Raw genomic sequence first — 26,572 nt, 5'->3', positions numbered from 1 at the left:
GTACTAACATCTTTGAACAGTCCTGAACCAAAGTCTGCAAAAACACACGCCTGAGAGTGTTCACTGGTTGAAGAATCTCCCTATTTCTGAGCCCACTGCACTCTACACAGTTTAAAGCCTGCTAACTGTGGCTGCAGAGGAGTTTAAACCTGCTGATTAAATCTAACTTTCTTGCACTCTGTTGTCTGGAGTTCCAATGCCTGATATGCACATGCTTGTTACAGGCGAGCCACAATCTAGCGAATGGAAAGTAAGGATGACAGATGAACTTGATCCTTCTCTTTAAACTGTACATACACTTTAGTAGTAGTAGTAGTTAAAACGCACCAGGATAAAGCATATTTGAGCTTTACTCAACAGCCACTGCACTGGCCCAGCCCAGCACGCACAGGTTGCTAATATGCCAGTCTGAAAATAGCACTTGCGATGCCAGAGGTTTGGGTAGGAGGTAGCATAGCCAATCAGGAGCCAAGCAACCTCTGATTAGTACACATATCTAAGGTAAAGCCATTAAAACTAAGCCTCACTTTTTATCTGTGGCTGCAGAGGAGTTTAAACCTGCTGATTAAATCTAACTTTTTAGAAAAGAATAATGCTAATCCAGGGAATGCAGGATTTATTCAGAAAAAGACAAGACGTTTGGTGTCTGTCCAAGCCTGCTCCACCTTCTTTCCTCTGCCAAGCTGCAGCTCCTGGTGTGATGGTAGGACTCTGATGTAAAGGTGGGAGTGAACCTATATGTAAAGAAGGCTTCCAATGTGAAAGGGAAACTGATGTGAAACTGGGGGGGACTCTGGTTTGAAAAGAAGGCTATAATGTAAGTGGGAGCTTCTGATGTGAAGGGATTGTTATTTTTGACCTTTTTTATGGTGTTGTATATTAGAAAAAAAAGTTGAGAAATGCTGGTTCAAACAACTGGCCTGGGATAAAAATACATAAAGCTGATCAAGTATCTAGTGTAGGTCACTCAACAGAATAGAACACTTCATTTGTTGAGATACACTACAAAGACTCAATTTCTTCAAACAGAAATACATTTTACAATTGATATTTTATGCATTTTAGGGGTAGTGCAGTAAAATGAAGTCAGTAGTACTGTTGTCTTGCAAGTGTACACCATAAATTACAGCAAGGTAGTATGTAGTTGATATGTTATTCCTTTATCGGCGTTAGCTTCTACCCCATTATGTATATTTAAAACATTATGGAAAATACATTACAACGTAAGCTCCAGTGTGACAAGAACTGGTTACAATGGCTGTTAACTGTAGTGAAAAAAATTCAGCACCGTACCATGTGATATTCACCAACAGCAAGTCAGTACAAAAATGCCGTAGTTTAAAAAGTGTAGCATTGTTCCTGCAAGCTAGTGTTCCTGCAAACTAGTAACATGTTAGAACCAGGCTGTATAGGCTATGCACTATATCTCTGCAGTAGTCACAAGCTTGGTAACAGTAATGATTTCTGAATAGAGGTGTAGTCAGAAAAAAATTCCTTCAAGAATAAGCATTATCACTTTATTTCCTCTACTGTTACAGCAACATGTTTCCCATAATCTAGCTGAGCTTACGTAGCCTAGAGCTGCTCTGTAACATAAAGCAAACACCTACAATTACCTTGGTATTAAAAAGTGTTGCCTTCCCCACAAGAGAACAAGACAGCTCTTTGGAATCTGGCCGGCAAGTCTTACCGGGATTTACTTTTCAACACCAATATATGATACATACTAGTGTGCTTGCATAACTACTTCATTTAACCTGCTATATATTTCAATTTGATTTTGTCAGGTAAGCAAATTCCTTCTCCAAACTTTGAGGTGGCCATCATTATATGCGTATATCCAGGGCTAAAATGTTTCAAGTCAGCTAACTACCTTTCCCCAAATTACAAAGAAAATATACTAGTGGAGACTGGTGTTCATTACTAGGAAACTTTACTTGGCGAACAGAAAACTGGAATATGTAGAAAGAAACCAAGTTGGAAATTTAAGGAGTGGGTAAAATTGCTGACTGACAATAATTGCAAGAAAAAATTTTCATAGTTCAGTTTCTGTAGCAGACTGAGGAGTTTGTCATAGGTTTGCTTACAATTAGCTAAATGGGCATTGGCAATAGGACATTAAAGGGTTATTGAACCCTCATTTGTTTTTGCATATATCTACTGCAAGCAAGTGGCCGCAAAGGATCTTGGGGCGGGCGCATGCACAGTTCAGATGTTCGGCCAGGAGACGAGGAGGTCTATGTGTGCACCCGCACAGACTCCGTGGGACATCAGAGAAGAGAACAGAGGAGTCAGCACTGGATTGGAGACCCTCCAGCGCTGGAGAGACAGCTAAAAACTCCTGGAAAGAAGGAAGGAGGATCGGCCGATTTGCAGAACTTCTGTTTTGCAGCAGACTGCCTTGTCTCAGGAATGGATACGGTGTCTATGTATAACGTTTGTATAGGCTTGTAACCTGAGCCAGCACTACAGGAAGAGGCCCTGAGCTGAAAAGGGAAGTTCTCCCCAAGCATAAGAAGACATGAGGATTTAAAGGAAGAGCAGCGAAGAGAAGGGAAACAACCATGGATTACAGTAAGGCACACATTACAGTATTGGTTTATGTTAAAAAATCTGAGGGTTTAATATCACTTTAATGCCACTTTACCTAGCAAGTGTGGCAAAAAAAAAAAAAAGATGAAGCAGCAAATGTAAAACAAATGGAGAAGCCGAATAAAAATGACTAATAATGTTACCTCACTAAATATAGACTATATTTTCCACTTCAATAGATGTGTGATTGTTAAACCATCACTTATTTCTTGACAAACAAAATAGAGAAGCCGCTCTCTTCTGCATCAAGTTTATCTATAAAGTAACAGGCACTCATTTTGCTTTGCAACATTTTTTTTTTTTTTTGCAGTGGAAAAAAATTTAAACCCCTTGAAAAATCTGAATGCCAGCAATACAAAAACAAAACAAAAAAAGTGTAGTAAACTGACACCTCAGAGAAAAAGAGGATCATTGTAAAAAATAAATTACATTAAAAAGGGTAAAAAAAAATAATGGCAAACAGTACAATTAAAAAAAAAAAACACTTTTCACAGAACGGCCAACTTTAGAGAGTCGGTTTTCAAAGTTTCAGCTGGTCTACTACAAAAGTTTCCTGTGTCATGGAGTTCCCCTAAGAACCAAAGCGAGTCATTCACAGCAAATATATTCATGTAACCAATACTGCTTCTAAAGAGAATTCGATTAAAAACTCCTGGAGATTGGGTGGTAACCGTATGGACTGATTATCATCCTTTTAAGACACAGATCTGAATCTTTAGAGTCTAGGCAGGAAATAAAGTGGGAGTCACATTGTATAGCAGACAAACATGCCATAATTCCCATGAGCTTAAAAGTGTTGGAGTCTAACTTTTTAAAACGTTATGCTGTCAATTAAAAACATTTCTTGGCAAGAATCTCACAATCTTATAGTATTAAACTCTCAAACTTTTTTTTCTCAATAAGGAATCCAGATCAAATATATGTTGCCCAGCAAAGCATTGCTTTACATTTTTGCCCAAACATTTAAAAATCGGGTTTCCAAATAGCTGCTTCCAAGTCTCTCAGCTCAGCTTTCCTGAACTTCCTGTCCAGTACAAGATCACAAGGGACAATGCAGACTCGAGCAACTGTTCATCTACTAGCTTGGAGAAGGAAGGGGGGAGAAGAGTAGATTGATTTGCGGTGTCTGTGTTTGTGGAGAGACACACACAAAACTTAGTAGAACACGCAAGGGTGACTGCATAGTACTCTGCTTGAGAAAGGAGGCATTCTAAAACAGACGTCAGCACTAGTGCTCAGGGAACCAGCTGATTATGCAGGAAACTAAAAAATGTTTAATCAGGGAGCAGCATCCATTGCTGCTACCAAGCAGTAGATATATGCAAAAGAAAAGTTCCCAAACAGGTTTAAAAATTACCTGAGTCCCGCAGTCCGAAGATCTGAAAATTCTCGGGCGACCGCAAAGGATCATGGAGCGGGGGCATACGCAGTAGAGATCTTCGGCCGGGAGAAGGGGAGACACAAAGGGTAATCAATGCAGCAGCGTGCACCCAGACTCCGTGGGACAGGAAGAGACAGGAGCCAGGGCTGGATCAGAGATCAGCACCAGCGCTGGAGTGAATGCCAAAAACAAGCGTCAGGAAGATGAGCGGATCAAGGGGCATCATTTGAGGTAAGTCTTTAAAGCAGCAGGTTTTACTTTAAAGTCACTTTAAGGCTTAATCATAATATATGCAGTACACATAAATTTAATACTACAACTGTGGGACAATGAATGGGTATATAGTTGTTTATGCGCAATATCTTTATGTAACAACGCAATGACCTAATGTAATGCAAGCATACAGGATTTAGAAAGCGAATATATGAACATAACCTATAATGACTCTGCATATGTACATTAGGGTAAGGAAACCAATATAAATAATACATATACAAAACAAAGTTTAAGCATTCAACAGTCGGATGCATAAGATGCTTCAGCTGCAGTATCGCTATGACAGATATCGACAGAATGGACAGCAGGACAGTTTTTTTTTTAAAGCAGCATTAGAGTGTTCAATCATGTAATCAGTCCGCCTATTTACATGGAGAAAAGTAATTACTCTGCTGTTTGCTCCATGTTCAGTGTGGTGCACATAAAATGCCAGAGTTGTCTGAGGTGATCAGAAAAAAAAAGAAAAAATGATAGATCAACATGTCAAAAGTAAAGGCTATAAAGACCATCTCCATACAGCTTGATGTTCCTGTGACTACAGTTGCAAATAAAAAGTTGAAGGTCCTTGGGAGTGTAACCAATCTCTGTAGACACACCATCCATTGCTTTTTGAGCAACGGAGAGCTCAAAGGAATAAGACCCAGGAGGACTCACAAAGCCAGACTGTGATTTGCTAAATTATTGCCTATATTGACAAGTCACAATGCTTCTGACAAGCCACAATCTGTCCCTTTGGACAGATGAGACAAAACTGGAGCTTTATGGAAAATCACATCAGCTCTATGTTTATAGAGAAACCATTTTTTTTTAAACCTAGAATGAAACATTAAGGAAGCTGGGTAGTGTTTTGGGGCGGCTTTGCTGCAGTTAGAGGGTAGCTTGAGTCTGTGTAGGGCAAATTACATCTCAAGGCTATTAAGGAATTTTGGAATAATACGTATTGCCCAATGTTGGAAAGCTCTGTTTTAGCCATTCTTCGGCTTTGTTGGGGGTACCGTGGCTAAGAACAAAACACTGGACTATTCTGAAGCAGTCTTTTATGAGCCTTGACATGAATCCTATAGAACATCTATGGAAAGAGATGAAACATGCAATATAGAGAAAGCAGCCATCAAACCTGAGACAGCTGGAGCAGTTTGCTCACGAAGAGTGAGCCTCTAAGGTTGTGCAACAAAATATGACGTTAAGGGTCCCATGATTTTTATCCATTTTATTCTATTAAAATATTTTGCTGAATCAAAAACAAAAAATCGATTTCTATTAAATATGGAACAAACAAAGTTGGATTGCAATTACTTTGGTCAGATTCAAGTAAATTGTGGGTTCTTGTTCCGTGGAAGAGTACCAACAAATTATTTTGTAGGCAGCATAACTTTTCTGAACAGGTTTTATCATCACATCTTGTTCGTAGATTTCATCTGACACGTAAAACCGTTCTGTAACCATAACGCAACACACATTGAAAAGCTATATCGTGTGTAGGGAAAAAAACTAAAACAGAAGCTTGTTGATTCGAATGGTCTAACTTTATTTGCCCACTGCCAAAGATATACAATCCCAGAAGGGTAGTTACTAGTTCCTAAGACATGCAAGAACCTGTAGTTCCTTAAAAGCTGGCGTGATTATGGTTATCCATGCATTACAGGTTTTATGTGTGTACATTTTTAGCCCACAGGAGTCTACTGGCAGTTTACAATGTCCTCTCAACATCTGTAAATGGAATATTTTTCCTTTACTTTGGTTACAAAGATGAATAAACAGAACATGGAAAATCTGTCACATTCCAAAATCATCAATTCTTGCAATGGAATTATACTAATATATTCCAAAGTATGCAATCTCACTTTAAACATAATATGGTTTAGCCCAGAGAAAGAAAACGTCAATGAGGCCTGAACGGTTGATGTAATTTAACACAACAGCTGAAAATGAGTAACTTTCAACTAACTGGATGGCTCGGTAATCAACAACATACTCAATGTTGAGACTGAATCAGGTAACTGGACCTAAGTGTGCTAGTGCCAATAAATGGCTTTTTAATAAATCATCTCTGTAAAGCCTCCCAGGAAGTATTTTCTCTTCAGACTGGGATTTTCTTTTCTAATGATTCAAGAATCAGTATTCACAATGCTCAGTTATTCCAATCTAAACTATCTTACAGGGACAGTGATAGAATACTGCTGTACTACCTGAAGAACTGTGCAAACCATAAGCAGGCTCAATTACAGGTTTTTAGAATTCCAATTGTAAAAAAAAAAAAAAACTAGTGTGAACTAAAAAAAAAAGTGTAAAAACCATACCAAAGATTTCATATGTTACAAGGCTTGAGCACTCTAAGTGGCTATAATGTAAGGCAAAGCATTTAGGTTATAAAAATGATGCCTCCCCTAGCACTATCATCAAAGTGGACTCACTTTAGTCTACATGTACAGCTGTGAAAAAATAGCTCCCCTTCCTTTCAGCTATCACAATCTTCTAACCAAATTTCTATTGCAATGTAATGATATAGGCAATGAAGTGAATGAGCCACAATGCTGTGCTTTTTAAGTACAGTGGTGGAAGTAGTAGGCTGATACCAGTCAGTGGTTTCAACTACTGCAACACATCTTTCCTTTGGCACTGGTGATTTCAAGTAGATTCAGGGCCCATTCACACCACATCCAGATCATCTCCAGACCAGACAGTTTCTTTACCCAAAATGCATCCTAATGTATCCCTATGCTATATCTGGCCTCTGTTCACACCAGCACAGTCTATTCCAGACCAGACCAGAAAAATATTGCACGTCTCATTTTGTCTGGTCTGGAAAGCATAGAAACACATCAAAAATACACTGGAACGCACCCGAGAGCCCATTTTAAGCCAAAAAAACAAAAACCACAAACAGCTCCAGAACGTGGCAAAATCACGGCAAAAATGCAATGCACTGCATTCCAAATCTGGTCTGGGAAATGGTGTGAACCAGCCTTAAGTAAATTTTCATATCGAAAAAGGGTATTTTAGCATGGGTGAAAAATGTAACCAAAATTGGTGCGGCAATGAAGGGGGTTGACCAGGGCAGGTTCACACCATTCTCCGGACCAGATCTGGTCCAGAAAATGATGTGAACCTGCCCTAAGTGAAGAGGCTCCAAGTTTGAGTTTGACTAGTTTTAGAAGCTTAACAGTTCTGTGCTAATCCAAAACATCACCCCAAACATGAAAAATGAATCAAGCTGAAATGGCAGAAGCATTATTCAGTTTTTATAGCAACAGATACGTGTTACACATCATAGCCCACTGTTGCTACTTTGGGTGTCTTCAAGTGGACTTTCTGATATATTTGTCTCATGTTAAATGCATGCATGCTAGGTAAGGTGTAAATGTGAAAAGTTCAGGTATTCATCACCTCTATGAGATCATGTATTCCCCTGACAATGACCATCCTAAAATATTCTCATAAAACTGGCACCATGTTAATCCAGACATCCAGGGAGAGCATCTGCTTCTTGGACTAATATGCAGGTCCAAAGATGACAATCAAATATTCAAGCCTATGGAGGTAGTGCGTGTGTTTTTAGATAGATATATATTAGTGCTGGCAATGATTAAAATGTTCCTGTTCGATCAAAAAATGTTTGAAATCAATGAATCGATTAATTTCAATTATAGATTGAAGAAAATAGGTCACCAGCACTCCATAAGTTAAAATGAATGAGTCCTTTTAATGGACAATGATGTCACAGAAATCCAACATGAGCCGACGTTTCGGGGCCACACAGGGTCCCTTCTTCAAGGCAAGAGATGTGACTAAATCACATCTCTTGCCTTGAAGAAGGGACCCTGTGTGGCCCCGAAACGTCGGCTCATGTTGGATTTCTGTGACATCATTGTCCATTAAAAGGACTCATTCATTTTAACTTATGGAGTGCTGGTGACCTATTTTCTTCAATCTTGTGTTTTGCACGGTGCCATCCGTGAAGTTACTTCGAGCACCATTTATTTGATTGTTGGCCGGGACTGCTGAAAGGTGTGCGGAGGGCACCTCCATCAATTGCATCTAATTTCAATTATAAACGCGCATACAGATCCAACTACATTGGCCTATACATTTACAGCACAGCAATGAAGTAATAAAATGAACTAGGATCACACTAATCCAGCACGTTATTAATCTCACGTGCCCCACTCAATATGGCCGCCGCTTGAGGGGGGCAACTCAGAATAATAACGTACTGGATTACAAATGTATTTACATAGTATAGTAAAACAGCAAAGCCCTAAGGGTGATTTAAACATAAGTATTAGCTTAATATTTGAAGTAGCAGCACCTGTCCATTCCATGTAAGAACCTGATTGCAACATAATATCAGTAAATTTCAATGGGCACATTTCTGGGAGATGGGGGGGGGGTGGGTTAATGGAGAGCCACAAAGTGCATATATACAAGTTTAAGATAAGGACAGAAGATTGGTGCTTCTTGGGCAAACTCAGCAGCCCAAGTGGCTCCGTCGGCTAACGAAGGGAAGGGGGGAGGAGTCCGGTGACGTCGATGTCCGTGACGCATTGACGTCACCGGACTCCTCCCCCATTCCCTTCGTCGGATCTCCGACGGGACTCCCGGAAGCCGGCGGAGAGGTGAGTCTTCTCATTTTTGATCAAAAGAATTTTAATCGATCAAAAAGTTTAACGATTTATCGAGGAATTAATCGTTAATTTCCGCAGCCCTAATATCTATAGATACACACACAAACGATCAACCCTCTACTTATGCTCCTTACTCTGAGGCTTGCTATCAAGATTGAATCTACACTCTGCATAAATCACCAATGGAGGAAGGAAGACTAAGCCAATGCTTAAATCTGTCCAGCAGCAGACTAATGACACTCTCCCAAAATGCCCGTTTCTGACCTAGGCAAAGTCAGTTGAGTGAAGCTCATTAACTCTTTTTTCCAAGCAATACATATAAAAACATTAAGGGTGCATTCACATTGGAATCGGAGCCAAAACCCAAGTCAACAGAGGTACGTTGACAAGTTTGCAAAAATTGTGTTTTACAGTGCACTGCCAGATGATATGTCCAGTCTTCTAGGTCATTCTATTATCTACAGCTGCGGGGCAATTCTTTTAATTTTTACACTAAGCGAAATAAAAGGTGTTGACACACGTTAGCAGTTTACAGCAGACTGTTGCACTGAGCCTGCTCTACTTTTTTCAGTGGAGGGCAGCGCAACACAATGCTATGCACTGGTGTGAATTGCTCCCATTCGCACCCATTATTTTCAAATGTCCTTGCGTTGCTTACATTGAACCCTGAATGCCAACGCATCTGGTGTAAATGGGGCATAAATATCAAGTACTCTGTAGCAGTTTGTTGTGACATGCCAGAAGTATATTCTAACACTCGAAATTAACCCATTTCAGTAACTTTAAAAGTAAGGTGTATGCTATTGCATTTGGGAGACTGGTATTTAAGAGTTGTGAGCTGATGTAAACTCTTGTGTACACATGCACAACACAGGAACCCTCCAGCACAATTACTTTACTCCGAGATAATCTGCATAGCATATGTTTTTCATCAACTACGAGACAACGCTATTAGAAACTACCCTTCATTAGCACTGTACACAGATTTACTTTGGACTAATGGCATTTTTCCTAAACTGTTATCAACTATTTAAGTATCTGGAATTCAATAAATAAGCAAGAAGTTATGTATACCGAATTCACTTAACCATGAATGAAAGCACAAACTGCCCATTGCCAAATGTGAGTTGTCACTTTATCATATGGAAACATTTAAAATACAAGTGCATGCAAAATTGCTTATGGCTTTCAGATGTCTCCTGCACATGTTCTGAGCCAGATGGCTGCAGCATCAGGAAACTGAATAATTTACCATAGGACAAGGAGCATTTACCAATATAAAAAACAGACAAACACTTTCAATTCTTGCACCTTGCTTTATTTTACCTAAACAAACCTTAATTTAGATTACCAAAAAAGCATGTATAATGGCATGTTGAAAAAAGTTTTTAAGAGTGTAAACTTAAAGTGAAAAATTAAAACTTGGAACTAGAATAACATATACTGTACAGTTAAACTTTTCTTTTTTGCCAGAAAAAAAGGCAAGTTGCACTGTGCACGCCTTTTCCATTTAGCCCGTCAGCAAGAAAGGTAAGGAAACCAGTTTCTCAAACACCCTTGGGTGTCTGAAATACTGTAACAATCAGTCAGGCTACCATCAGTGTTTTAGGTATACAGTGCCAATGGCCGTATACTTGGTGAGTCACTAAGCTGAAAAGGGATAGTGAAGCAAAGATAAGGATGACCATCCTAGAGCAACCACAGTAAAGATTAGCAATGGCAGCTAAAACCATTAGCCAGGATGAAATTACCCTGCTAATTTACACCACTGTGTAGCTTGAGATAATCTTATGCTCAGACACTCTTCTAGTTCCTCTATAAGCTAAAACTGTAGTTCTAGGCAAAGCTCAACTGTTTCTGTAAAAGTCCAGCTTATGCAAGGCCCTGCCTGCCTTTTGAAGTTATCCATTGGCCCTTTAATACTGGCCCAATTGACCAATAAAACTCTTAGGAGAGCTAAGGTGGGGTAAAGTAGGACACTTACATAAAGAATTGAGATTGGCATATAAATTCAGCTAAACACAAATGGATTCTAGGAGTGCTACTATCCAGGGTAGTAGCACTCCTAGAATCCATTTGTGTTTTGCTGTGTATCGATCCACAGGGCTCCTCTCCCTGTTACAAGGAGCTTGCACCCCGACCATATCATTTCACATTCCCTCAACCTATTGCCAACCAATCAGAAGCCGATTATTCGATTGAAAAAGTTGACAACTTTTTCAATAATCGATTATGTCGATTAATTGTTGCAGCCCTACTATTGACCAATAATTAGTTGGGCGTTTATTCATCTCATCAATTTCTTTTTTAGTAGTGTGACCTTACAACCGCAGTGCGCTTCTATATTTGTTGTTCACCCATATAAATTCAGCTGTCTATCTCTGGACCTACGGGCCATTTTGACATGCAGTTTCTGCTAAAAGTAACCTCTGCTGGATAGTTACTACAGCCACACAGCTTAGTACCTGAGGTCAAATAAGATAAGGTCTAAGCACAAGCCTTTGACAGTGTTTTAAAAACTGAAGGCTCTTCCAATAAAATTATGGAAAGTGTAAGGCAGGGATCATGGAAAGTTTATTTTCAAAAATAAAATCTACTTATACAAATGTAAGGATGGAGCTTACATAATATTTATTGTTCCTGTAAAAGGAGAGAGCTGTCCCAGGTACAATTCAACCAACAGCTTGTTCAGCATGGTTCTACGTTTGAAGTTTATCATAATGAATCACTGATCTGCTCTGAACTGTTTATGTAGTGGAACAGTGTGTATTTCATCAAATTCCATATCGAACATGGACAAAGGAACAAAAAAAAAAAAATGTTACATAAGCAGAAGTATGAAAGATTAGCATAGAATAATACAGAAGGTGCATAAAAGGTCTGCATTTTTTCACACAATGATGAGCTGTGTAATACACTCATCATTTTTTTTCTTTGTTTTGTTTTAGGTTACTACAGTAACTAAAAGTACACAAAATTGAGACAAGACAGGCCCAGGATATACGTAGATTTAAAATTGTTAAACACTCTGAAAGAATGCCTCTGATTTCTGTATTCTATTAAGCAAATTGAGTTTATGTCACAGTTTAACAGGCACCTTCAGTGGGAAAAATAGGAATGGTTTTTATTCTCACTGTAAAACTTTGTGACCAAAAGAAGCATCCACAGATACATCAACTTTGAGGAAATGGAAAAAACGTGTATACTGACTACTAGGTAGCGATTTCTTCAAGATCCATCAGGCAATGACAAAGGGAAGGAATAATTATATATTCATTAAAAGGTGAAAGGCAGACACCATCTTAGGAAGAAAAGTTGGTAGTGGTTGAAGAACCACCTCATCATGTATAACCAAAAAATGGGGTTTACAACACAAGGCAGCTAATTCCCAAACTCTGAGTGATGTAATGGACATCAAAAAGGCCACCTTCTGCGACAAAGTAAACAAGGAAATATCTTGAATATTCTCAAAAGGGGGCTTTAGCAAGTATGAGAGAACCAAATTTAAGTCCCACGGAGGTAAAGAGGACTTGACTGGAGGAAAAACATGTGAAACACTTTGTAATAAAGGTACAAATTATTGGATGCGGGAAGATGATTGGCAAGGCCAAAACCTAACCCTTAATAGTGCTTAGAGACCGCTTTTGTTCTATGCCATACTGAAGAAAAGCCAAAATCTGAACCACTGCAAAAAGGTATGTGGAGCGACACTAAGCTCTTAACACAGGGAAATATACAGGTGAGGGGAATTTATCAATACTGCAGCAGACAAAATCTGGAGAAGCTGTGCATAGCAACCAGTCAGCATCCGCCTTTAATTTTCAAACCTTAAGTGAACAAACTGAAGAGAGAAGCTGACTGGTTGCAGTAGGCAACTGCTTCAGATTCTTCTGCTCCAGTTTTGATAAATTCCCCCAGTATGCTTTCCAGGTCCAATTATATTTTTTTTTCAGGAAGTAGATTTACATGCTTTAAGCATTGTAGGGATCACAGAGTCAGACTATCCCGTCTCTCAGCATCTGATTTTCAATAGCAAGCAGAATAAAAGATGGGACCTTAACACAGCCGGAGAGGAAGTCGCCAGGGAACATCTGCAACTAACTTCACAAAGTTTGCGTACCAAATTGGGAGCCACCAGAGTAACAGTTATCACTTCAAGTTTAAGCCAACACAAGATCCGCTGTAGCAGTTTTAAAGGAGGAAAGGCGAGAGTGTAGCTGTCCCAAGGCACCACCAACGCATCTGTCGCATTCACACAGGGATCTTTCCTACTACAGTGCTCACTCTAGCGCAAAAGTTTTGCCCATTTGGCAAGTGTTTGAGACATGGGGGCTGCGGCCAAAATGGTCTTCAATGCTGATACAGTTACAGTGTATATAGATCTTACTACGGATTTTGCTTTCCGTTCATCGGATCCTTGGAGGAAGATTCTACGACCAAAATCACTGTAGAAACAGCAGGAGATTCCCATTTTTTAAGAAACTCCTCCTCAAAATAGAAAATGCAGTGAAAAGCTCTTGGAAAGTACAAAAGCCCGAGAAGGGCGTTTCCATTCTTTGTAAATTAAGTCAAAAAAGCCACAGTATGGAAAAAGTCCCATCTGAATGCTTAGACTTGTGTACCAAAAGGAACCTAGAGCTTCTGAAGGAAAGTCTGCAGAATCCTCAATATTAAGAGTTAAGTGCGCTGAATGGATAAGTGCAGAAATAATTTTTTTCTCTTGCGCAAAAGTAGATTAAGACGCTTCATTATCACAACCAGAGTGAGGTGAATCAGTCACACCCAGTTTCTCAGAGGTTACAGAAGCCCAGGAGAAAACATCTTCCTCTGTGGCGGAATCGGATGGGGGAGAACGCTTCTTACCCTGGGTTTTTGTTTGTTTTTTTAAAGTAAAAGCCTGCTCGTGAAATAAAATATTCCAGGACAGAAGTAAGCCTCTATAGAAATAGAGGAACCTGGGGTCTCAGTAGTAACTTAAGCCAGCCATACCCACAGACACCAAATGGGGACCCTGTTAGCCTAGGGTGACACTGACAAACCAGCCCAATGGTTGAATAGTCATATGTGTACCCCCCATGAGGTATTTCACAGGTTGCCCCCAATTCTGTAAGCTGTCACAGCCGATCCCACTCTGATTAAAAAGGAGAACTTTAGGGTCAGGGCTTTTCCCCTTAGTTCTCCTAAGGGTCACGGGAGAACACAAACTAGCGTTCTCCCTTGACCCAAAGCTCAGTATACCGCGAGCTCCAGCTCGCGGTATACTGAGACGTCCCAGCCGGGACGGATCCCGACAATACTGTCAGCATCCACCCAGCTGCGGGATTGACAGCTGGCTCTGCCTATCCAGAGGCAGAGCCAGCTGTGCCCCGCCCCCTTCCCATTTCACCAGTCAGCGCTGGAATATCGGACAGGGGTGGGGTGGGGGGGGGGAATCCCTGCAGGAAACAGTGAGTGACAGTCATGGCTCTCTGGAGGGATAGATCGAGAAGTGAGCGAGCGACGGTATGTGTTCGCTCATTTCCCAATCTACTGAGCCGACCTGTGACAGTTTTATTGTCACAGGTCGGCTCAGATTATGAGGCGAGTGAAAAATCACAAATAGGTACACTTGCTATTAGGAAGTTTGTTGCAACTTGTAAAAATAGTATATGAACCAGCCACTGGATTAATTCAATAATGGTGAGTTTAGAAATGGGACAATGTTCTTTGTTGAACAGAAAGCCATAAATAGCTACACTACAGGTAGCCGGCTTATTAAGTATGGACCTCAGACACAGTTGAGGAAGCCGATTTTATCAGCGTAAAACATGAAAATAATACATCCTATGTCTGGCACCCATGTTAATAAAGTGGTTTCTGAACAGCTCAGCATGAGACTGGAAATAAAACAGACTGTTGTGCATTTGCAGTTATGCTGCTGGCTAGCTGAACTGATTTTAAATGCAAGCTTTCAAGACTTTAGAAATTTTCATAAAGCCACGATATAGAAACAAAATACATTTATACACAGAACAAAAAATAAATTATACATACATTTCTAAAAGGCTTACATAGGGATATTGCTATGTCCCCCAGGGAGGGGCAGGATTGGGAGGGGGGGGAATTTGATAATAAGAGGATAATTAGCTGGTGATCTACACAGTGTCCTCCACATAGAATTCTAAGGAGAACACAGTAAGTAGTTCTAACAATGGAAGTAAATTCCTTGGTAGCTTGCATGCTCTGTTCTAGATTTAAAAAAAAGGAGGTGGGGACGCATGGTGTACTTGCAGTCCCATTTTCAGTCTGCTAGCAGACTGACATGCCCCCTATTCTGCCCTGCAGAGAATGATTGACAGCGGTGGCTCATTTACCAGCTGAGAGCTATGTCACCAGCAATGGCCAAATGTTGCACCTAGGGTCTGGGGCCCCCAAACCTTAAAAAAAAAAAAAATGCCAAATACCTTATATCATAAATGTGGTATTTTTCCTGTATTATACAACTGATGAGATTCCCTGCTTTACCTGCCTATGATAACAGATTGAAGTAGTAAAACAAGTAACTGACAGCTGTAAATAATTTTCTTCAGTTTCTTCTAAAATCGGTCCCATTGTTGCATTGCAATCAGTGACTCATGGATGCAATGCTGAGGCTCTTGAATTCTCTTCCCCCAGTCCCAACCTTCTGTGTTGGAGGTGGAGGAAGTAATCAAGTGCGGTGCTTAATTGATAACCAAAAGTTCCTCTGCTGCAATGGCAGATGAGACTTGGAGACTATTCATTCACAGATAAAAGGACTACAACCACTCTGCATTCAAATGTATACAGGAGCCTGCATGGAGAAGAACCCAATGACACAGGTAAGGAGGGGGGGAGGGCGCAGGGGAATGTGTCCATGTTTCGCTTTAAATATGGATGCAACATGAAACATGGTCAGAAAGGTAAACTTTAAGAATGAAAATTAGATCTATGTGCCCTTGACAGTCTAATTAGCACTGGTCTGATTTTAAGCAACCTGGTCTGAGATTTGGTATACCTACCCACACACAGCGCAGTAAACCAACTAAATTTATGGCATCAAGGCAGGCTGTTAAAATGCCTAACAACGTAAGGAGAAATTTTGTCATTTTGTCATCATTCTGGGTATGGCGAGATCAGGCAATGGTCATATGTTCATAGGCCCTTCCTTGCATTTAGTGATGGAGCCTACCCGAGAATTCTAGGGGGCTTAGCCAGGAAGGCTTTTTACCATTGACCGTTATGGTTTTAATAATAACCAGACACTCAGATACTTCTTCAACCTCCTACAGATAACCTGTATATTTATCAAATGCAAACTTTTCCAACAATCTTTTGCTGTAAGACGCTTGGTGGCTGGCAGCCATTTACTACCTCTAGGTGCCTTTGGTCCTGGAAAACCCTTGGCCTGAGACATTCAAGACTAACAGGATGTGGGATGAGCAGGTGAGCACAAAATACACACAATACTACTACTCCCAAATACCACAACTACACCATACCTAGGCTACTAGATTTCCAAGATTTAAGTCCTTTGAGAAAAAAAGATGGGAAGAAGACTTGATCAAGATGCCTTGCTACTATTACAAACTTTGAATGTAGTTTATAATTCAATAATTAGAAAAAGAACCTACCTTCTGAAAGAAATCTTCACCACTTTTGCCTTTTCCTTCGGCAGCCGCTGTAATTAGAATACATGTTCATTTAGTGATGCGAATAATATTATACATTTACTTTTTAAAAACACTTAAAAAAACAGGAATTTTGCAAAAAAATTAATAGAATCTGCTACTTTCATTTACATCACAGGAGAAAAGAAAGCTTTACCCTGCAAAATAATGGCTCAAAAGGTCAACTGTTATAAAGGTCTAAATTTGGTACCTTTACAGCTGGATGGTGGACAAATTACCTTGACGATATCAAAATATACATCCATTTCCCTGTCATTCCTCACAGGGCAATATCAATGGTAAGGCACCCACCCAAGGCTTTCACATTATGCCCTAAAGCCAGCAAAACTTATGTAGCATCATCAGCTTTGGAGCTTAATCCATTATTAATCTGCAATTAAAACAATATATTGGCAGTCTTGAAGGTATCAAGATATCAAGCGTGCTCTAGCTTAAAAAGTAGACCCAACTTCCCATTAACAGTAGGAGGTTCCTGGCTGCATGGAAGTGCTGATATAAAAAAAATTCAATTATATACTTACATATTTCCCAAATCTTGCAAGAAAACATTTGTTTTGTGGATCTTTGGGGACCAACACAGTTCAACAGTCTATCCTGATACACACTGAGGAAGTAGTAGGTTTTACCACAGAGCTGCTAAACAGGCCTGGCACATTTCATGCTAGACATAGAAGCAGAGCTGTAATTAAGTCATTGACGGAAGGTACTGAGGCCTAGAGAGCCAACAAGTAGTACTAGAATAGGTGTGAGAATAGTTGCCATTGTAGCCGACGGTCTTATAAAAGAGAATAAGAATCCACTTCCAAGACCTGACAAGAATCTTTTCCCGTTTAAAAGAGAAGCGTTATCCCTTAGACAAGCAGTGTGTGCATTTGTAAATGTTCTCCTTTTGGCACACCTGCAAGTTAGGTTTCCTTCAGTTGAGGCCCATTACTTTAGCATCAAAAGTGCAGTGGAGTTGATCTACAGAAAGAGCTTAGCCAATATGTTTTGAAAACCTAAACTATCTGCAGCCATAAAATCTAGCCGCAATGTTTGACAGGTCCATGTTCCCATTAGATCTCTGCTTTCCTTCACTATAGTTTTTAAAACAGTTACAGGGGCAAGACTTGAAAGCTGAACACAAACATGTATATGTGAAAAACAAAAATATGTAAACAGTTTTACCAAAAATAGGAAATTGTGTTCCACCAGTATTGTGATTTGTATATTTATGCCACACTAAAAGCAAAATAAAGGAAGCTTTAGATTAACTGCTTGCTATGGCGGACAATAAGTAAACCATGAATATGCCATTTCATTGTTCAGTGAGCAGGCTGGAGGTAAAAAGGTGACAGAGTGAAGAGGTGCCACATAACGGTTTCTATTGGCATAATGCCGAAAGTGCCATTTTCTGGCCGATGCATCGGCGCATACCTGCTTTCTCCCCTCCCCGCTGCTCTTGTGTGCCAGCAGGGAGGAGAGAAACTGTCACAGGCGGCCGAGCGCTGCCACAAGAGATTGCTGTGAGCGGCCGGGGTCCCTCCTCCCATACCGCTCAGCCTCCTGTCACAGATCGGCAGAGCGGTGTGTGGGCAGAGACAGCCAGTGCTGTCACAGGAGACCAAGCTCTCCTCTCGCACCGCTCGCTCAGCCTCCTGTGACAGCTGTCCAGAAGGAGAGCAGTAGAAACACTCAGTGATCGCTGAGTGTTTGTAGATAATTGAGGACGTAGTATGTTGACTATATCCTCAAATTATGAATGATTGGGAAGTGATCTACATCACCTCCTGTTCATTCATGATTGTGGTTATAGTAAACATACTATGTTCTCATGTTATGAATGAACAGGTTCTTGTTCATTTATAACTGGGGCTGCAGAAGAAGAGATTGAGGACTCAAAAGTGTTCTCAATCTTTTTCTATTTTAATAAAAAGGAGATATCAGGGGTCTGCTTATACCTGTAATATTTCCCTGAAGCCCCTAAAAGTAAAGTAAAAAATAGAAATATTTGATTAAAAATATAAAAATTTAAAGTTGGTAAAAAATAAAATATTAAAAAAAAAAAAAGTTGAAATAAAAACATTTTCGGTTTCGGACCGACTTTCAAAATTTCCATTTCGGTGCACCTCTAGTTTTTAGTATCCAGTTTTGACACTTTCAGGTAGTGGCAAAGCTTGCTACAATGCCAAGACCTCAGACATTCCTACTGGTTCATCACTGTCTCTCTGGCCAATATAAATGTGTGGAAGAAAGGAGGGACAGGCAAAAATCAACCAATATGACGAAGTGCTAAAGCTGTGGCTAACTAGAGCACCTGGTATTCGAACAAAGCTGAGTATGCTAAAACTGCTGCAGGTAAATAAGAGAAGGAAACCATTTAGATTTCTAATTTGTTACATCAAACCTTTATTTAAACACATATAAATCTAAGACAGGGTGCACTGGTCTACAGTAACTGCTGTCAGAGAGCATTATAGGTTTTCTAGAGAAAGTACATAAGCAGTTTCTCTTCAGACTCTTAGGAGGGGGCGGTTGAAGACTAGCGGTAAATTTAGTTTCAAACAGCTGTGTCTACAAATTTGAGGTACTGATGTACTGAGCCTACAAACAGACTCTTCAACAAAGCAGCTAAGAATATGGCACAAGTAAACACATGAAAGGGCCCGGCACTACGATTGTTGGCTAGAAATGTATGCAATTTTAATTTTTTACCTGAATTAAAAGAAAAAAAATAGCACTGAAAATAATAATTTATGTACAAAATGCTTATATTCCCTTAAACTCACGTTAAAGCTTAGTGAGCAGGATAGGGACCATTTTAAGAGGATATTGTTGGCAACATTTTATATTTATTGACAAGCTTGGAGATGCAGCAAAATTTAAATAAGTAGAGGGAAAAACAAATCTTTATTTCACTACTATTAATTCCTTAAGCAGACATGCCTTGTGCTAGTTCCTACTTTTGAACATGGCTTATTTTAGCTTTATTACAATTTGCATCCAAACGTTCCTTCGGCGGTCTGCCATATCTGCTTTCAGCTCAGTTCATTGCAAGAACTATTGAATTACAGAGCACTGCTCCAACGCAAATACCCACTGGTTGAAACAGGTGTGAACCATTAATGTCCACAAGACCGAGTTGGCTTTAATAATTATATAAGAAACACGTGTAATGTTGTACTTCATCACATGGACTATAAAATTTTACTTTTCTTTTTTTGTAACTATGAAAAAGAAAAACTTAAACCTAAGAGCTAAAATTCATCATTAATAAAATGAACAAGAGCAGCCATGGGCCCAATTGCCTAGTTCATCCCACTGCCAAAGGAAATTTTTAAACACTCTTCGCAGCTGTGAACGTAAGCCTATATAACTGAAAAAATGCGTACATTGAAATGCTGAAACCTGCAATGACCATTAAAAAGACCAGCAAGTAAAGAAACCTAAGCAAAATGGGGCTCATTGGCAATACGATCCCTCGTGTTTTTTTTTCCTAAAAAGAAAAAACCTCTGATCACCATTTCAAATCAACCCCAATTCTTTTCTTCAAAATGAACACAGCATGTGCAAAGGTGTGAAGTGTGCATTACTGTGCCAGTGTGTAATAAAATTGTGCACCTAAGACAGGGCTCTTAGGCCTCATTCACACTGCCGTACAATACGCTGCGTATATGCACGTATTGTCCTTTATGCAAATAAATGGCATAGCTGCGTATGGAGCCATATATATTTGCGCTGCATAAAGATGCGCAAAAACAGAATGGACCTGAGATGCGTCTGGGCAACGTATATCTGCGTATTTTATGCACGTATATGCGTGTGCATGCGTATATGCATTTACGGTTTGTTAAAATTTCTATTACGAGTTATGCATTCTGGGATTGCAAATAGTGCACGCATATGCGTGTATACATATGCATACGCAATATACAATTTTGCTCTTGCGTTGTGTGCATGAGGCCTACCACGGAAAAGTTGCATGGTCCTTTTGCGAAGGCACAAATCGACAAGATATCCTACCTCATTTTTAAAGTTTTGGATTTTGTGCCCCAGAAATAACCGCTATGGTGCGATGTTGGACACAAGCTAGCTAGGGGATGAGTGGTGGGCATGGTGTACACTCTCTAACTCTAACTCACCAGTACAGCAAATGGGAAAGCAATCATACACTCTAAAGCCAGGTTACCGTCCAGACCTTCATCTACGAGGTGGCAGGAGGATTGGTTCAGTTACAACTTACCTGCTATTAAGGTTTAGGTAATGTAAATCAGCTGCCCTACTAATACTAGGTGGCTTCTACTAATATGTCATGTGTACACTATGGTTATTATAAGCCTAAAGCGCAATTAAAGAACTCTGGGAAGCATTCTTAACTCTTGCAGTGGGGCTACCCTCGCACTGCAAGGGTTAAGTGCTCTGTCATCTAGGGTCTAAAAGAAAGTTATACTCATCTGATCCTTATGCTGGCTGTTAGAACGTTCCTTCCAGCCTCTCTCCCCCTCCGCACCGGTGGTCTAAGGATCCTTAAGTCATCACGTCCAATACACTTTGTATTGGACGTGAGGACACCGAGTGACATACCATTGCTGCAGCGGAGGAGTAGACAGGCTTGAAGGCGTGCTCCGAAAGCCAGCTGGCTGCAAAGTTTCGGTGAGCATTACCGTTTTATTTTACACCCTAGACGAGAAAAAGAATACATTTTTTCAAGTTCTTCTTTATCCTTTTTTTCAAAATACGAAACCCTCTAGACTGCTGTAAGTGATATATGGCTCATGAGAATGTGTAATAAAACTGGAACTACTACAAAGGTCTACAGAATCTATCCTATAATGACATTCCACCCTGTCATCAGTATGAGTCTACTATATATAGACAAACTGATAGGTTTGTAAAACAGGGCCTAATGAGGTTGCATTTTTAAATGATGAAAACATTTGGTGTTCACATAGTTTAGTGTGTTAATGATTAGCAGTTAAAGTTACTCATTTATTGTAGACTGGAGTTTCTGGGTTACTTGAAATGGTCATATCACCAATCTTTTATGAGTCTTGTGAGTAATGAAAGCTGACTAAGTACTTAACATTTTTAAAATATTTCAACCTCTGTAGCTTCATGTGGAGCCTGCAATCACAGTCAATTTAAATGCAATGAAGTCACTGTCCTGAGTGAACTGAGACTATCATTTTCTTTTTTAATGAACAAACCCAGGTAAAAAAAAAAAAAATTAACCCTTGAAGTGGGGCTAACACTGCACTGAAAGGGTTAAGTGCTCGTTTTTGCCTGGCATCAAAAATAAAAGTTATACTCAGCCGATCCTCCAAGCCAGCCAGCTGTGACAGCGCTTCCTCCAGCGATGGAATGTCATTCTATATATACAGCCTGATGACTCAGCAACCCTAGACTTCTGCAGCAGAGGGGGAGAGAGGCTCCAGGAACCGCTCTAAAAGCAAGCTGGCTCTGAGGATCGGGTGAGAATAACGTTATCTTGACCCTAGGCAAAAATTAGCACTTAACACTTGCAGTACAGGCATTACCCCGCTGTAAGGGTTAGTATTTTTTTACCTAGACTTCTGCTTTAATTTTTTTTTAACTGTCAGCTATCCTATCATCTTTCTATGTATACCGTCCAGCTGACTTGTAACTAGAAAGGTTTTTTAATGGCCATTACAAATGACTTTTTTTTACTGGGAGAGGAAGAGGATATATAGCATGCCATTACAGCAAAACTGCAGGCTATAGGTATGGAACATTAGGTCTTTAGTAAAAAGTGACAACAAAAAAAGCGCATAGGTTTTTCTGCCCAACAAGAATCAATATTGGGCATCCAGTTGTGCCTTCCCTTACTGACCGTCATATGACTGACCGATTTTTCATTAAAATAAATAAAAAATGGAAAGAAATGCTATTGAGCCTAATTTTATAAGTGCTCTAAACGTGCACTTGTAGCTACTTAAGACAATAAGCTCTTTTCCCTAAACTATACAATGCACGTTTTATTTGTAAAAGAATTGTCCGTTTTTAGCTACATCATTCTTTTCAGTACTCGAAGTTGAAAATAACAATTGTAAAGAAAAGAAAAAAAAATAAAAATCGGAGGGTAGAGAAGGCATTACTATTTAAGCCCCAAAACAAGTAGTCTCTGCCTTGATATTAATTTCTAGCACACTGCACCTTGAAGCGAGATCTTGGCAAGTAAGGCACTTTTAAACATTTTTCAAAATCAACATATCTGTTTACCAAGACTAAACCAGGCTAGTATGTAGATTATTGCTATCCACATTTCTATGATCAAGTACACTGAAACATCTTCTAATACAGTCCACTACCACCTTAAGGCAAAAAGACACCTACACAAAATATTTGGGTTTTTCCCATTTACAATTAACGGATACATATTAAAATTCCCAGAGATGACAATGTATCATTTTTCAAAATCCAGAGCACAATTATTGCTCCAGTTTCATGATATACATACTATACATTTCCCGGGAAAAAAACAACACTTTGCTAAACTCATATGTACCTCACAGAAATGCATACAATGAGAAGATTTAAGTTTGGAAAAAAAAAAAAAAAAAATTTACAAAAGCATGTGGTCCTAATTTTTACTTACAAAGAAAATTAAACATTGGTCACACAAAATGTCCTGGATCAAAAACGACCTACAAGAAAACTTGCCACAAACCTTGGCAATGCAAACTGATCATAAGATGAAAAAGTTTTGATCAGGTGTATACTTCAGTTAAAAGTACATGTAAAAACAAATCAGGGCCCAGAGACACAAGCAGCTAAATGTAGATGTAAATCGTGATATTCCTGTAAAAGTCAAGCTTGGCGCTGCCCATTGAAAATGCCATGATTGGGAATTGATCAGTTAGATTTTGAAGACTATAAAGTTTATTTAAAAAATTCCAGAATTAGGTTTATTCAGAGCCAAACATGCCAGTTTTTGTTACTCAAAAATCCATAAAACAGATACAGAAAGTGTGTATATATGTAAATCTCACTAACATTTCATACAAGCATTAAGCACCTGTTCGTTTCCAAATATTCCAATCTGCAGCTTTCATTAAAATGACACCTTGTGATCCTGCCACGAAGAGCTTTGTTCAGGAATGTCCTCTTATAGGGTAACACTGTTCCTGTCTCCGGTATGTGCTCATTTATTGTCAACCATGCTTGCAAAGACGACTACCCGTCCCCATTTCAACATACAAGTAGGCAGTCTTGATACATAAGGTGAAATCCATAATGCTAATTAGGGATGCTCAGCACAACAACCACATTAGGCATATAAGGCCAGGCGTTTACCTTAATGCATTCTCTGCATTAGGATTAAAAAATGCCCAGTATCTTATTCTGTCACTCACCCCCATCCCCCACACACACTTACCTGTGAACACCGCTGGTCCATAGTTCGCCGAACTTCGTGGTTGTGAGGGAGGATACAGAAGGCACAGGAACCATAGGCTCCTTCTGCCATCAATCTGTTGGGAGGAGATTAGGGACATGGCCTGCCGCACGCTGTGTATGCCTATGGAACGCACAGCTACTTGCGGGCAAGGGCGGGAAAACACATGCACAGGTGCCCCTTCAGCAGCTGGCTAGTTGATGGAGACACTCGCACAATGGGCAGGGGAAGAGCGAGTCAGAAAACAACTAGAGAACAAGGAAGTGAACATTTTTAAACAAAAGGAATGAAGGATTTTTTAAAGTGTGGGCCTCCCATTCAGAAAAATAAAACCCTGAAGGTTTAATATCACTTTAAGTAAGCTTGTAACAAAGCTGGGCAATCCAAACTCAGCCAATGATGAAAAACTACACAAAATTAGATTATAATTTTGTTGGAGGATGGAGGAGTTACTTTATTAAAAAACATAACACGTTATTTTTCAGGTATGTGTTACACCCAGCTCAGTCTCTGCGCTGTGCCACATCATAGCCGTGGGTACATACCTTTAAGCAATGATGCAGCAGCTGTGGAATGGCCAGCAGTAAAGTTGTAAGTCTCACCAATAGAAGCCAGCTGCTTGTATTATGCAGCAGAGACTCGCATCCTTGGGAGAAAGCACTGGGCCAGCAACGTTTCACACACCAGTGAGCTTTGTCACCCTAGGAATGGACATTTTAGGGAAGGCAGGTAATAAATAAATCAAATAAAGCAAACACGCAGAAGAAAAGGAATACATCTAAGAGACACTAGAGGGAAGTCGTATTGAAGGGTATCTAAACCATAAAGTATTTGTATATGTGATGGATGGTCTTACTGCCCACTAGGGAGGCTCTATGGGTAGGTAAGGCATTGGCAAAGCGCAACTTTTATTTCAGATTTGAATACAAATTCAGTTGCTTATATCTCTTGTTCAACCAATCATTTTAACAAACCGTTCTCATAGAATTAACTTCTGATCATTTGTTTTGTCATATGTTCAGTTTGAATTAATCAGGTTTGTGACAGCCTTACTTTAAAGAAAAGAAAAGACTTGAAAATTTGACTGAAGTCCTCTTTTGTGTTTTGAAGCACAAAGACTATAAATCAGTAAACACACTAAAATCTCTTACTGATATATAAAAAAAAGTTACTTTTTCATAGTACAGTACATAGTTTTGGGTTTTACACTGCAGTCCTATACAATACATAAACACAGCAATATCAGTACCAGAAACTAATGCTAGAAATCATTTGTTACATACAGTATATAAAGATGTAAAGCTACAATTCCACAAGTTCTGATCGCAAGACCATGAAAACAAAAACGTACAACTGGGTGGTACAACCTAAAGCAAAACCAGATACCACAAGCTCCAGTTTCAACCTCGTCTCCATTGCTGTTCATTGAGAGCGCTCTGAAATTCTAATATCAAGTGAACACCATTTCAGCACTAATTACTTTATACAAAACATACCACAAAATTTAAAACGTTGGAGGGGTGGACCAATTCTGAATCAGAGCCAGAACTAATAAACATAGCCTTATTTCAAAAGTTCTCAGTCAAAATGATGTACCACATTACTCCCAACATAAATTTCATTTCAGTCTATCAATGCGCAACTTGTTCATTTCCACTTAACCTTGAATCCGGCATCATTAGATTTTAATGTAACTTATTCAACCATAGGTCATTCTCTGCAGAAACATACAATCGTCTAATGTACGAGCATGATTATCACCGTCATCCGAAAGAGTCATATTATCTACCAAGTGCAGTCTACCTTGGCCTTTCACCTAGGGTTCTTTCACAAACTTAAATATCCAATTAATGTAGTAGCAAAATATGCAGGAAGTTCCACAGCTGTGGTGCAGGCCTGAAAAGAAAAGAAATCCACCATTGGAATTCTCTTTCTTACCACAAATACAATGCACAGCACTTCCAAAAGAAACAGAGGGTGGTGTTTATTATACTTAAGACAGACATTAAAATAAATCGGATTATGCAAAATGTAACTCTTACAGAAACGCCAACTTTTACAGCGTGCAGAAAAGTAGATTTGTGTCCTGGATCAAATAAATAACATATCTATGAAACATAGACATTGTTATAATAGTAAAAGAATAACAACTTTTAAAAACACATTAGCTCTTATACCCAGATACAATAAAACTTTGCAAATATAAGCCATTTCCTTGGCATTATTTTCCCATGCTTTAAGAGCAGTCATCAAACCATTTACGTAATCAGCACTGTGAATGCACCCACCTGGGTTTATCTGTATAGTTCTCCCCACACCACCTTTATAGCTCTCCCCATACTGGGCTTTGTTTCTACCCACAACCCAAACACCTACTAGTAGTTGGCATTTTCCTAAATTGTCTCTAGTATGTGTGTTTGGGTGTATATTAATGTGGTAGGGAAGGGTACATGCTGAGCTTCTTCTGGGGACTTTGATGTACCATTCCCTTTAAACCATGTGGTAGGGATGGGTACATGCTGAGCTTCTTCTGGGGACATGGACTAAAGGGAATGGTACATCAGTGTGGCAGGGGGGGGGGGGGCCATGGGGAGATCACGCCAGGCATGTGACAAAA

At 39.6% G+C, this 26,572-nt stretch overlaps 1 protein-coding gene across 4 annotated transcripts in view; it reads right to left on the bottom strand.

The window, feature by feature from the left end:
* Window positions 1-26,572, bottom strand: part of BICC1 (BicC family RNA binding protein 1) — a 205,557-nt gene that overhangs the window by 98,835 nt on the left and 80,150 nt on the right. For all 4 annotated transcript variants that reach the window (XM_018564996.1, XM_018564999.1, XM_018564998.1 and 1 more), the window contains exon 2: window positions 16,506-16,552. In XM_018564996.1, the coding sequence (XP_018420498.1) occupies window positions 16,506-16,552 (47 nt within the window). The remainder of the gene's footprint in view (window positions 1-16,505; window positions 16,553-26,572) is intronic.

The sequence above is a fragment of the Nanorana parkeri genome, unplaced genomic scaffold (assembly GCF_000935625.1).
Source record: "Nanorana parkeri isolate BGI_ZX_2015 unplaced genomic scaffold, ASM93562v1 scaffold804, whole genome shotgun sequence".
Classification (NCBI taxonomy): Eukaryota; Metazoa; Chordata; class Amphibia; order Anura; family Dicroglossidae; genus Nanorana; species Nanorana parkeri.
Note: the sequence above shows the minus strand (reverse complement) of the source record. Positions and strands in the feature narration are given on the sequence as shown.